The sequence below is a fragment of the Polyodon spathula genome, unplaced genomic scaffold, assembly GCF_017654505.1.
Source record: "Polyodon spathula isolate WHYD16114869_AA unplaced genomic scaffold, ASM1765450v1 scaffolds_2907, whole genome shotgun sequence".
NCBI classification, from domain to species: Eukaryota; Metazoa; Chordata; class Actinopteri; order Acipenseriformes; family Polyodontidae; genus Polyodon; species Polyodon spathula.
In genome coordinates, this window is record NW_024474372.1 from 1 (window position 1) to 14,000 (window position 14,000).

Consider the following 14,000-nt stretch of genomic DNA (forward strand, 5'->3'; position numbering starts at 1 on the left):
TGCTCTGGCACAACAAAAAACAAACATCGCCATGCCAACCACAGCTGAACTGGAGAAACTGCTGAAGCTGGAGGCACTACTGGAGCCCTGCAGGTAATAGCTTTTATCATACAGTGATAAAAGCTAAGTGTGTGTGTGTGAGAGAGAGAGAGAGAGAGAGAGAGAGAGAGAGAGAGGGGGGGGGTGAGAGACAGGTGTGTGTATGTGGTGTGTGAGATAGAGAGAGAGAGAGACAGAGAGAGAGGGGGGTGAGAGAGAGGTGTGTGTGTATATGTGTGTGTGTGTGAGAGAGAGAGGGGGTGAGAGTGTGTGTGTGTATGTGTGTGTGTGTGTGAGAGAGAGAGAGAGAGAGAGACTTTTAAGATCCTTTATTTAAATATTCCAAATAAAATCCATTAAAATTCAAATAAAGGTAAAACACAACAAAAGTTAAGATTCCTACTGCCTGAGCAAAATTTAAAAAATCCTAAAATATATCGTGTTCTCCTTAAAAACAGATTTTAAACAAAATAAAAGGATCATTAAAAAATCAATATTAAACAGTGTTTTTTTTTTTCTTTGTTGAAAACAGATAAAAGCCAAAAATAAAACACTGTAAAACAAAAATTAAATAAAATTAGAACAAAAACTGGAGCTCCCCCTCCTCACTCACAGCACACAAGGCGTCTCCCACACACCACCTCTCCTGAAAGTCCTCCAGGTTACTGACCAGTTTAAAATACTCAAACTCTACTCTGATCTGGCTGACCACGAGCACCCTGAACTGAACCACTAAACTGGTCAGTCCAGAACCAGAGAGTTGATTTTTCCTTGTCTTTAAAATAGCCAATTTTGCCTGTCCAAATAAAAAATTAATAAGAACACACCTGTTTTTCATTTTAAAATTGTATAGAACCCCAAAAATAAAAAGCTCCTTACTAAAAACGACTCCTAAATTATTCAGGATTCCCTGCAGTAAATTAAAAAGTGGCCGCAGCCTCTCACACTCACTGTAGGCATGAAAGAGAGTTTCCTCTGCTGAGCAAAAAGCGCACTGCTCACTGATGCTGGGGTCCACTCTATGGAGAAACCTGCCTGTGGACACAATGCAGTGTAGAATCTTCCACTGCAGGTCCCCCACTCTCTTGGCGAGAGGCGGCTTGTACAGCACCCTCCACACCGGCCTGTGCCCCTCCTCTACAGCCAAGTAAGCTCGCCACTTAGAGTCTACCAGACCCCTTAGCCTACTATACTCTGTGGCTTTAACACACAATTTGTATATCTGTTTTCCATTCATTGTGTGAAAGATAATTTCCTCCACATTCTGCAATTTAAGCAAAGTCCCTCCATTCTCTCCACCGCCCTCACCTTCCTCACCTACTGCTGGTGACACGATCATCCCTGGAAATAAGGAAAGCTGTCTCTGCTCTGTGCCTCTGGACAACTCCTCCCTCAGGACTGCCTTGAGCCGCGGGGAGAGGCAGCCCCGCAACTCACCCATCAGTCTTTCTGCAAGCCTCTCTGAGTGCCAGCCTAGCTGTGCAGTTAGCTGGGAGGCAGTTAGCCAGCAGGAGAGCTCAAGGTTTAACAGGTGGACCATCCTGGTTACACCTGCTTTTAAAAAACTGGCACAGAGCGTCATCGACTGGAGGAACTTAACTGGAAAGAGTGGATTAAAAAATAGGGGCTCCTCAAACAGGTCCTGCCCTGTCAAGGACTCCACATCCCTTTCCACCCTCACCAGCTGCCAGGCTTTTAAAATACTTTGATAAAAAGGAGGAAGTCCTGCTTTACTAAAACTGGTGTTCTCAATTAAAAACAGGTGTTTTCCTAACCCCAGCCCCCCAAATCTATTGAGAAGGAAACAGGCCAGCCTCTTCCAATGAGCCTCCTCCTCAGTGTACAGGAGTCTCTGAACCGCCTGCAGTCTGAAGGCTGCCACCCTGCTGGCAATGCTGACTAGCCCCTGCCCCCCCTCATCACTAGGGAGGTAGAGGACTGCCGGCCTCAAACTGTGTCTCCCGCTCCAAAAGAACTCCAGCAACACTCTCTGGATCTCCTTCACCAGGCCCTGGGGTGGGTCCAAGCATACCAGCTTGTGCCACAAGCTAGAGGCCACCAGATTATTAATAACAAGCACCCGGCCCTTGAAGGACAGTTGAGCCAGCAGTCCCTTCCACCTCTGCAGCCGCCCCCTCACCCTATCCAACAAACCCTCCCAGTTCTTTTTCATGTAGTTTTCTGTTCCGAGGTGCACCCCCAACACTTTAATACCTGTTCTGTTCCATTTCAGCCCCTCAGGCAGGAAAGGAGGGGTGCCCTCATCCCAGCTGCCTGACAGGAAGGTGTCACATTTTGCCCAGTTTACTCTGGCAGAAGATGCTCTCTGGAACTCATTTAGAGTCTGCTGCAGCGCTTGGACATCTGCATCCCCCCTCACAAACACAGTCACATCGTCTGCGTAGGCAGACACCTTCACTGTGGCAGAGGAGGGTGTGGAGGGCGAGGAGGGCACTGTCCATCCAGCTAGCCTGACCCTCAGCAGGTGCAGCAGGGGCTCTATAACCAGTGAATACAGCATACCAGACAGGGCACAGCCCTGCCTTATACCCCTGCACACTGGGAAGGGCTGACTCAGCCCATTGTTGATCTTTAAAATACTAAAAATGTTGGAATATAAAAGCCGAATATAAGAAATAAAACCAGGACCGAACCCGAAGGCTTCCAGTGTATGAAAGAGGTAGGTGTGGTCGACTCTGTCGAAAGCCTTCTCTTGATCCAGGGAGACCATTCCTACATTAAAATCACAAATATCACTTACAGTTAAAAAATCTCGAATAAAAAACAAGTTATCAAAAATAGAGCGACCCGGTATACAATATGTTTGATCCATATGTATTACAGTTCCAATAACACTTTTTAATCTATTAGCGATTGTTTTGGATAAAATCTTTAAATCAGAACATAAAATTGACACAGGTCTCCAATTTTTAAGCTGGCATAGGTCTCCCTTCTTGGGCAGCAGTGTAACCACTGCCCTACGGCAGCTAAGAGGCAGTTCCTTGTGGCTGAGGCTCTCTCTCAGAACCTGGAGCAAATCCTCCCCCATTATATCCCAGAAATTATTATAAAATTCTGCTGGCAGTCCATCGATCCCGGGAACCTTTCCGCTGGAGAGCTGCTTGACAGCGGCGGTCATCTCCTGGTGGGTCAGCGGTGCGTCCAGCTGAATCTGCTCCTTCTCACTGAGGCTGGGTAACCCCTGGAGCAGCCGCTCAGTGTCCTCTATGTTGCACAGTTCTTTATTATAAAGTTCCTTGTAAAAACGCACCGCCTCTCTGCTGATTTCCTCCCGGGTGTGCAGTTCTTTCCCACCAGGAGTCCTGATACAACACAGCTGTCTACTGTCCGCTCTCTTCCTCTCCAGGTTGAAGAAGAAACTAGTGGGGGCATCCATGTCTCTCAACTCCATGAATCTGGAACGCACAATCGCCCCCTTCACTCTTTCCTTCAGCAAGCTCCCCAGCGCGATTTTCTGCTCCTTTAGGTTCTCCAGGGTCTGTTCTTTAAATTCTGAATTTAACCTTTCCTCTAGGAGGAGGATTTTGGACTCCAGTTCTCTCACGGCTGTGTTCAGTGACCTGGTTGCATTTATAGTATATTGTTGACAAAAACATTTAATTTGTATTTTGCCAATGTCCCACCACTGTCTTAAATCTTTATATTGTGCTTTTTCTTTTTTCCAAATTATCCAAAAAAGTTTGAATTGTTGCTTAAATTTTACATCTTGTAATAATTTTACATTGAAATGCCAGTAAGATGCTCTGTGGGGTTCTGATTGAATTAATACTGTAATTAATAGACAGTGGTGGTCAGAGAGACTACTGGGGATGATTCTTGCTTTGATAAATTTATTTAAATCGTTTTTAGAAGTATAAAACCGGTCTAGTCTTGCTCTATATACACAGTCTGTGTGATACTGAGACCAGGTGTATTGTCTTGAACTGGGGTGCAGGCATCTCCATATGTCAACCAGGTCACTGGACTCTAACAATGCAGCCAACTCTCTGGAGGACTGAGGGTGTGGTTCATCATTATTTCTATCAATATTAAAATTAACAGTACAATTAAAATCTCCTCCTACTACCACCACATCATTATTATTAATATTAAAAAGAGCTTGCTTTAATTTCTTAAAAAATAAAATTCGTTCGCCCCCTCTATTGGGGGCATAAATATTAATAAAAACATACACTGTACTGCCCAGCCTAGCTCTTACTTTTAAAATCCTCCCTTTCTCGATTTCATCCATATCTAGTAAAACTGCCCCCAGGCTGGGTTTAAAAAGCACGGCTACTCCTGCACTAGTACTAGCGCCGTGACTCATCACGCACAGCCCCTCCCACTCCGCTCGCCACGCCTCCTCATTCTCCTGATCCGAGTGCGTTTCCTGCAGAAACACCACCCCCGCCTGCTTCTGCTCTAAAAACTCGACTAGCTGCGCCCTCTTAAAAGACTGTCTGCAGCCGTTTAGATTAAAAGAAATAAAAACGCACCTTTCCATCATAGCTAAAAAAACTAACACACTAAAACAAGTAATAAAAGAAGTTTCATAAAACACAGCCATTTTTAAACAAGAGATTTTGAACCACTTTTAAGATCCTTTTTAATTTTCTGAACAATTTTTTTTTTAATCTATAACGTTTTGGCTGATCAAATTCTTCTATTGTGGCTTTCCTTGTTATAACGTGAGCGGAGTGGAGAAATAACCTTAGATCAGGGAAAAAACTCTCTATTTCTACTCCCCTTTTCCCTTTTGTTTCTATCATAAAATCATTTACCTGCTCAAGCGTGTATAACTTTTTCTTACTGACGGGTTGGCTATCAGGGATGTCTGAGATAAGCGAGGAGTCAGAGAGCTCCCCCTCCATCTCATCCGCGCTGTCCTCTCGCTCGCCCCCGAGAATCCGCTCCTCCGCAGCTCCCTCCGACTCCCCGACACCGGTCTCTGCCACAGCCGGCACCATTTCAGGCGGCTGAGATTCAGCTAGCGGAGAGTCTTGCACCGCGCCCGGCTCACCCTGCGCTGTGCTCTCTTCCTCCGCGTTGGGAGGGACTGACGCCCCGCCTGGAGCCCGCAGTCTCCCTGTCTGCACGGGTTCGGAGTTCTGCACTGGCTGCGCTCTGCCATCCGGCAGCTCTGCAGCCTTCCGCTGAATTCGTGTCTTTTTCGCTACTACCTTGAATGATTCTTCACCATTCTCAGTAGTAGCGGTATTATCCTCCGAACCCGTCAGTGACAGGCTGCGGCTGGGTCTCTTTGTGCGAGGCCGTGGTGTTGGTGGTTCTGCTCCGGTTTCCTTCTGGATCGCCCCCTCCTCGGTCAGCACGGGCTCGCTCTGCGGCTGCGGTGCAGGAGCCGACCCTTCCTCCCGCTCACCCCCAACACCCACGACTTCCTCCCCGCCAGCATTCCGGTTTCCCTCTGGATCGCCCCCTCTTCGGTCAGCACGGGCTCGCTCTGCGGCTGCGCTGGGGAGCCGACTCTTCCTCCCGCTCACCCCCCAACACCCCCGACTCCCTCCCCGCCAGCATCGCCCTGATCCTGCCCTGTCTCCGCTCTAGCCTCTTTTCTCGGGCAGGCTTTTCTCTGGTGTCCCTGTTCTCCACAGTAAAAACATCTCATTGTTTCGGAACTGACAAAAACCACACAATTCATCCCTTCCACGTTAAAATTCCAGGCAACATTAATGACTTGATTAGGATCATTTAGTAAGACAAACGCCTGCCTTCTAAATGACATGACGTGCCTAACACTGTCATTTTTGCACCCCAGCGGGATTCCCTCAATCGGGGACACCAGTTTACCAAAACAAGCTAAATTCTTTTCTAATTGCTCATCTTTTAAAAACGGAGGCACATTAGAAAAAATAACTTTCGTTACCGGGGTTACTAGAGGGGAAACCTGAACAAATTCACCTTTCACTGTAAATCCTTCCTCTACCAGCTTGTGTACCAGAGACACCTCCACTAAAAATATTACTAGCGCTTTATTCATTCTTGACGCCGACTGATTTAATATTTTCAAACCCCACCACCTCTCCTACTGCCAGCAGGCACTCCTCCACCGAAACCCCGGGGTCAGGCAGGCAACGGACCCCGTGTCGGCGGGTGAGAGCCCCCAGCCCTCCTGAACGAGACCCCATAACGGGATCTCCAAACACCCTCCAAACAAACAAACACACACACCACTGACCTACGAACAAACAAACACACAAAAAAAAACAACTAAAATTGATTCAAACATCAAAAAAAATAAATAAATAAATAAATAAATAAATAAAATAAAAATCTAAATATTTCAAATTTAAAGGGCAGGGACGGGCGTGGCCGCAAGGTTGGAGAGACGTTCGGGAAGGGTGGTCCAGAGGTGGAGAGAGAGAGAGAGAGAGAGAGAGAGAGAGAGAGAGATGAGAGAGAGAGAGAGAGACAGAGAGAGAGAGAGAGACAGAGAGAGAGAGAGAGAGACAGAGAGAGAGAGAGAGAGACAGAGAGAGAGAGATAGAGAGAGGCAGAAACAGAGAGAGAGTGTCAGTTCTGAGAGAGAGATGAGAGAGGGAGAGGTAGAGAGAGAGAGAGGGAGAGACAGGGAGAGAGTCTAAGGAGAACTCTGTATCTCGAGAGCGAGAGAGCTCTAGTCTCTCGAGTCTTTTCTCAGAGAGCGAGTACTCGTGATCTATCTATCCTCTCGTCTCAGATGAGGCTCGAGGTCTCTCTCTGTCTCTCGTCAGAGAGAGGCAGTCTATGTCTCTCTCTCGAGACGGCGGAATATAGTATCGCTATATTTATCTATGTGCAGGAGGAAGAAGAAGAGAGAGGCGCATAGGGGACAAGAGAGAGATCTCAGAGGGGACAGACACAGAGAGAGAGAGAGAGGATAGAGAGAGGCAGAGACAGAGAGAGAGAGAAGAGAGAGAGAGAGAGAGACAGGACAGAGAGAGACAGAGAGAGAGACAGAGAGACAGAGAGAGAGAGAGAGAGACAGAGAGAGAGAGAGAGAGAGAGAGAGAGAGAGAGAGAGAGAGAGAGGAGAGAGAGAGACAGAGAGAGAGAGAGAGAGAGAGAGAGAGAGAGTAGAGAGAGACAGAGAGAGGAGAGGAGAGAGAGAGGGAGAAGAGACGAGAGGGTCTCTGTCTCCTGATCTATCTCTCGTCATGTAATATCAACTATCAACAATTTCGTCCACAATTGGCTAGTTGCATTGTTAAAGCAGTGTTAACCAAGGTATATCTCTCACTAATGCCAGTCATATTTTAACTGGCCCAATTGTATTGTGCTGTAGATATTTTGGTTTTATACATCAAAAACTAGAGTAAGCTTAAGAACAAGTTTCTTGTTATTTCAAAACTGTTTTCCTATGATAAGAATTATTTAAAGCAATAATAAAACAAGGCCTCCTCTAACCTGGTCCAGCTGGATGTTGTGAATGGGCTCCTCCGAAGGGAACAGCACAGTCTCCTCAATGAGCATCACCCGCTCTCCCACCTCCACTGCCCTGTGCAGCTCGCCCTGGTCTGAAACACACATGCACGCACACACACACGCACACAACAACTTTACATTCTACCATTGCATGCACAAAGAAGATTGAATGAGCCACTAGCCCAATTCAAGTCTAAACTGGTTTACATGTAGAATGAATACGCAGATACACAGACAGATAGAGACAGATAGATAGATGGACAGAGAGCACATTTGAGAATCCATCCCTCAAATGTGCACGCACACACACAAACAGTTACTACCTTTACATGCACAAAGATAACTGGACATGATCCAACAAAAAATGTGCAGAGTTTACACAGCAAATTCACTGAAGTTTGAAGGAAGCATTTCCTTCTGAACCTGTGTTTTTGAATATCATTACAAACATCAATTCCAGCTCCAAACTGGAATCCTTCCCTCAAACAGGCTGCCTGAACCCAGTTACACTATGCAGATCAATGAGGCAACCTACAGGAACCCCACAACACCCCTGGGTATTACTCCAAGCATAGCATGTTTCCACAAGTGGCTACTGCCTCCTAACGCCTTCCCCCTTCTGCTCCAGCATCACAACATCTTTTTCAACGTCTCTCAATTATCAACGTGGCTCTAGATTTTGTTTCTTCAATCACAGTATTAAAATGCCAAGTTAATGCAGCAAATGTACAGAAATAGTTATCAGTCTCTCCCAGTCTCTTCCCCTGTCTCTCCCAGTCTAACCAGGTTTACCTCAGTCTCTCTCTCTGTCCCCCTCAGTCTCACCCAGTCTCACCTGTTCCCAGATATAGGATGGGTGTGCTGTTGAATTCCGAGGAGGTGAGGCGTAGAGGGGCCAGGCTCACAGCAATCTTGATGTACTTGGTTCCCTTCATCTCCAGCAGGGGGCGTGCTTGCACAGGCTGCTCCATCAGAGGGTGGTCTCTGACAAAGGTCAGTACCTTGTCTGGCAGGCTCAGCGAGTTCGGGAATCCCTCCGCCTTGAGAGAGGATGTGAGGCACTGTGGGAGGAACCAAGCACAGTCAGCTTACAGAAACTTCACAAATTAAATGGCAAACGTTTTGACAAAGTCACTGTTAACCCTACCAGGGGAAGAATGACAGAGAAGACAATTGCTGTCATCATACAGCACAGGCATATCCATTCATAATCTTCTTTATAAGAGATATCCTCTCATCATACAGCACAGGCATATCCATTCATAATCTTCTTTATAAGAGATATCCTCTCATCATACAGCACAGGCATATCCATTCATAATCTTCTTTATAAGAGATATCCTCTCATCATACAGCACAGGCATATCCATTCATAATCTTCTTTATAAGAGATATCCTCTCATCATACAGCACAGGCATATCCATTCATATTCACTTTTATAGAGATATCTGCTCATGCAATGAGGGGTGGAGGGTAGAGTTTGGAAGCTGGTGCAGTGGGAGGGGGTTGTGTGTTGCAATGAGGACGAGGGGGCTGCTCTTACCGCTCCTGGCCTGGGGTAGAGAGCTGGCTCTGGGTACACTGGTTTGTTGCAGTCCCTCTTCACCTCTTTGTAGAAGCCTGCGAGTGCTTGGCTCACATCCTGCAGGTTGTAGGCACACACTGCTGACACCTCGTCACGCTCCCTGAGAGGAGAGAGCAAATGTCGGTTTGACACTGGACACTGCACAGCAGCTTTTAATATTGCCCTTCATTACACGGACTGGCCACTATAATAAACCCACCCATCTGATGAAAAATCCACAGAAACTGGCCACTTAATTTCACTTGATTTTCGAATGTCAACCCTGGTTATTCTTATTGGATCTCAGTTTTTCAAGGATAGCAGAGGAGCACAATCCTTTAAGATAATGACATCCACTAAAAAGAACAGCACACAAACTGATGTACCTATATATATATATATATATATATTAATATATATATATATATATATATATATATATATATATATATATATATATATATATATATATATATAGACACACACACAGAGTATCTATGTTGCATAGGGTCTCGTCACATATCCACCATGATCAATCTCTTCCACAGCATTTGTTTATTAATGATCAGAGAAGATTAGTTGAGATATTGGCGATCCTACCAGAGTTTCCGTACACCGCAGTTGTATTTAAAACAGGATTAATTTATCTGCCCTCAATCTGGTCCCACTGCAGTCGGACATGCGATGGATTACTGTACGTACGTGTGTATGTATGTATTATAGATGTTAAGGGCGAAACCCGGTGTTCTGGCAAGTCCAGCATTGCCCGGGCCAATCTAGTTTCGCCAAGGGCTTCTGAGTGAATTCCGAAGTTACCACTTTCTTTTGCCACTCGCCCACGTCCAATTGGGTGAATCTAGATTGGCCCAGAAATTGAAAAAGATAACTGGGCAAAACCTGTTTTCACTGAATTTTGGGGCTACCCCAGGCAAGCCTAGTTCTGTCCAACATTTCAAAATCAATACTGGACAAATCTACAGTGGCTCTCAAAAGTATATACCCAACTTGGACTTTTCCACATTTTATTGTGTTACAAAATGGAATCAAAATGTATTTAATTAGGAGTTTTTGCCACTGATTAACACAAAAAAAAGTCCATAATGTCAAAGTGAAAAATAAAATCTACAAATTGTTCTAAATTAAAATACAAAACAGAAAATAATTGATTGCGTAGGTATTCACCCCCTTGAGTCAATATTTGGTAGAGGCACCTTTGGCAGGAATTACAGCCATGAGTCTATTTGGATAAGTCTCTACCAGCTTTGCACATCTGGACACTACAATTTTTGCCCATTCTTCTTTGCAAAATTGCTCAAGCTCTGTCAAGTTGGATGGGGACCTTTGGTGAACAGCAATTTTCAACTCTTTCCACATATTCTCAATTGGATTGAGGTCTGGGCTTTGACTGGGCCACTCCAGGACATTGACCTTTTTGTTTTTCAGCCACTCCAGTGTGGCTTTGGCTGTATGTTTGGGGTCATTGTCCTGCTGGAAGATGAATCTTCTCCCAAGTCCCAGGTCTCTTGCAGACTTCAGCAGGTTTTCCTCCAGGATTTCTCTGTACTTTGCTGCATCCATTTTGCCCTCTATCTTCACAAGCTTTCCAGGCCCTGATGCAGAGTAGCATCCCCATAGCATGATGCTGTCACCACCATGCTTCATGGTAGGGATGGTGTTCTCAGGATGATGTGCGGTGTTAGGCTTGCGCCAAACATAGCGCTTAGTGTTGAGGCCAAAAAGCTCTATTTTGGTCTCATCAGACCATAGAATCTTCTTCCACTTGGTCTCAGAGTCTCCCACATGCCTTCTGGAAAACTCTAGCCGAGATCTGATGTGAGTTTTTTTTTCAACAATGGCTTTCTTTTTGCCACTCTCCCATAAAGGCCAGTTTTGTGAAGCACCCGGGCTATTGTTGCCGTATGCACAGTGTCTCCCAGCTCAGCCGTGGAAGACTGTAACTCCTTTAGAGTTGCCATAGGCCTCTTGGTGGCCTCCCTGACTAGTGCCCTTCTCGCCTGGATACTCAGTTTTTGAGGACGGCCTGTTCTAGACAGACTCACGGTTGTGTCATATTCTCTCCATTTCTTAATAATGGACTTTACTGTGTTCCGGGGGATATGCCTTGGAAATGTTCTTATATCCTACCCCTGATTGGTGCTTTTGAAGAACCTTATTCCAGATTTGCTTTGAATGTTCCTTCGTCTTCATGATGTAGTTTTTGTTAGGAAATGTTCTAACCAACTGTGGGACCTCCCAGAGACAGGTGTATTTAACCTGAAATCATGTGAAACACCTTAATTGCACACAGGTGGACTCCACTCAACTAATTATGTGACTTCTAAAGACAATTAATGTAGAACAATTTGTAGATTTTATTTTTCACTTTGACATTATGGAATTTTTTTTTGTGTTGATCAGTGGCAATGGGGTGACAAGGCACCCAAGGGGGTGAACACTTTTGAGAGCCACTGTAGTTTTGCCTATTCCAATTATTTGGGCGAGTCTAGTTTTGCATTTCTACACTCTCCCCTGCCAGCTTTCAAGCGCGTGCCGGGGTACCTGCCTCGCCTCCACTTCTGACAACAACGTAGCGACGGTGTGCTGGGCTTCCAGCGGCAGTGCTGAAAAGGCAAGACACCAGGGCTTAATGGATTAAGACCTGACTTGACAAAGTTCTGAGACCAATTAGCAAATACAACTGATGGGCTGCATGGCCTCCTCTTTCTTATGTTCTTAGATTTATAATGTGTGACTCCTATTACTCCACATCGAGGAGAGTCTGACTCCTATTACTCCACAGAGGTGAGTGTGACTCCTATTACTCTACACTGAGATGTGAGTGTGACTCCTATTACTCCACATCAAGGAGAGTGTGACTCCTATTACTCCACAGAGGTGAGTGAGACTCCTTTTACTCCACAGAGGTGAGTGTGACTCCTATTACTCCACACTGAGATGTGAGTGTGACTCCTATTACTCCACATCGAGGAGAGTGTGACTCCTATTACTCCACAGAGGCGAGTGTGACTCCTATTACTCTACACTGAGATGTGAGTGTGACTCCTATTACTCCACATCGAGGAGAGTGTGACTCCTATTACTCCACAGAGGTGAGTGTGACTCCTATTACTCCACATCGAGGTGAGTGTGACTCCTATTACTCCACATCGAGGTGAGTGTGACTCCTATTACTCCACAGAGGTGAGTGTGACTCCTATTACTCCACATCAAGGAGATTGTGACTCCTATTACTCCATACTGAGATGTGAGTGTGACTCCTATTACTAGACAGAGGTGAGTGTGACTCCTATTACTCCACATCGAGGTGAGTGTGACTCCTATTACTCCACACTGAGATGTGAGTGTGACTCCTATTACTAGACAGAGGTGAGTGTGACTCCTATTACTCCACACTGAGATGTGAGTGTGACTCCTATTACTAGACAGAGGTGAGTGTGACTCCTATTACTCCACATCGAGGTGAGTGTGACTCCTATTACTCCACACTGAGGTGAGTGTGACTCCTATTACTCCACATCGAGGTGAGTGTGACTCCTATTACTCCACACTGAGATGTGAGTGTGACTCCTATTACTCCACATCGAGGAGAGTGTGACTCCTATTACTCCACACTGAGATGTGAGTGTGACTCCTATTACTCCACAGAGGTGAGTGTGACTCCTATTACTCCACACTGAGGTGAGTGTGACTCCTATTACTCCACATTGAGGAGAGTGTGACTCCTATTGTTCCAGAGGTGAGTGTGACTCCTTGTGACAAAGTGCCCGCCCCTGTGTATATTATCTGTTATGTGTTGCGTGTGGTGTGTTTAAATGTTGGTGTATAGACATTGGTACACGGGATATAAACGGGTCTGTGTAACACAAGTGTTTAAAATGTATATGTGTATTTAGGCACGAGGATTGCACAGCACTTCACGTGCAAGTAAAATGTAATAATATGTGAGCACGGGGAATTGCACTTTATTAATTCACGTGCTGGGATTCAAGTGAATAATTAATTGGTAATTGAATCCCAGCACAACAGTATATATAGATGCACGTTGTCACATACTCGCGGTTGGGTGTTCGGTGAGTGGAGAACGGGAGAGGAGACGGAGGTAGAAATAATAACAAAAGTAATCGTTAGATAGACGCTCACCGTGTTTGTTTTGTTTAGTCCATTTTGTTTGTCTGTTTATTTTGGCGAATGTGCCGTGTCCTGTTTTTGTTTGTTACAACCCTTTTTTTTTCTGTTCTGTTTATTAAATGCTGAGCGAAACATTCGCTCAGCTCCACCAAACCACACCTCTCTGTCATTCATTCCTTTTCCTGGTTCTGACGCCGCCCACTTCGGCCGTCTCTGTGACACTCCTATTACTCCACATCGAGGTGAGTGCAACTCCTGTGCCCTGCCTGCCCCTCCCTGCCTGCTGTCTCACCACTGTGAGGTGAAGAGCCCATAGAAGCGTGTGCTGCTCCTGCTCCCCGGGTCCCTCTGCAGGGTGAACATGTCCCTCAGGATGTTGTAGCGGGCGCCAGTCAATGGGTTCTCACACACCAGCTGGGCCTTCAGGAAGGTGGTCCAGCGTTTCTGTAGGGTCTTCAGCCCCCCAACGTCCCCCTGTGAACACAAACAGCAGGTAAGAGCAGAGCCCTGACCTCAGAGACACACTGAGCTACCGGGTCACAGTGTATACAGAGCACTCTGCAGGTAACAGGAGAGCCCTGACAAGAGACACACAGAGCTACCAGGGTCACAGTGTATACAGAGAACTCTGCAGGTAAGAGGAGAGACCTGACAAGAGACACACAGAGCTACCAGGGTTATAGTGTATACAGAGCACTCTGCAGGTAAGAGGAGAGCCCTGACAAGAGACACACTGCACTACCAGGGTCACAGTGCATACAGAGCACTCTGCAGGTAAGAGGAGAGCCCTGACCTCAGAGACACACTGCACTACCAGGGTCACAG

The 14,000-nt window shown here is 45.9% G+C and overlaps 1 protein-coding gene across 1 annotated transcript; it reads right to left on the reverse strand.

The window, feature by feature from the left end:
- Positions 1-7,331: 7,331 nt before the first annotated feature.
- Positions 7,332-13,649, reverse strand: LOC121310943 (semaphorin-4F-like; the record flags this gene model as incomplete). The annotated part of the gene is made up of 4 exons (XM_041243839.1): positions 7,332-7,553; positions 8,297-8,522; positions 9,006-9,147; positions 13,468-13,649. Coding segments are annotated over 4 exons (693 nt in total), but the record flags the coding sequence as incomplete, so codon positions are not given.
- Between the last annotated feature and the right edge of the window lie 351 nt (positions 13,650-14,000).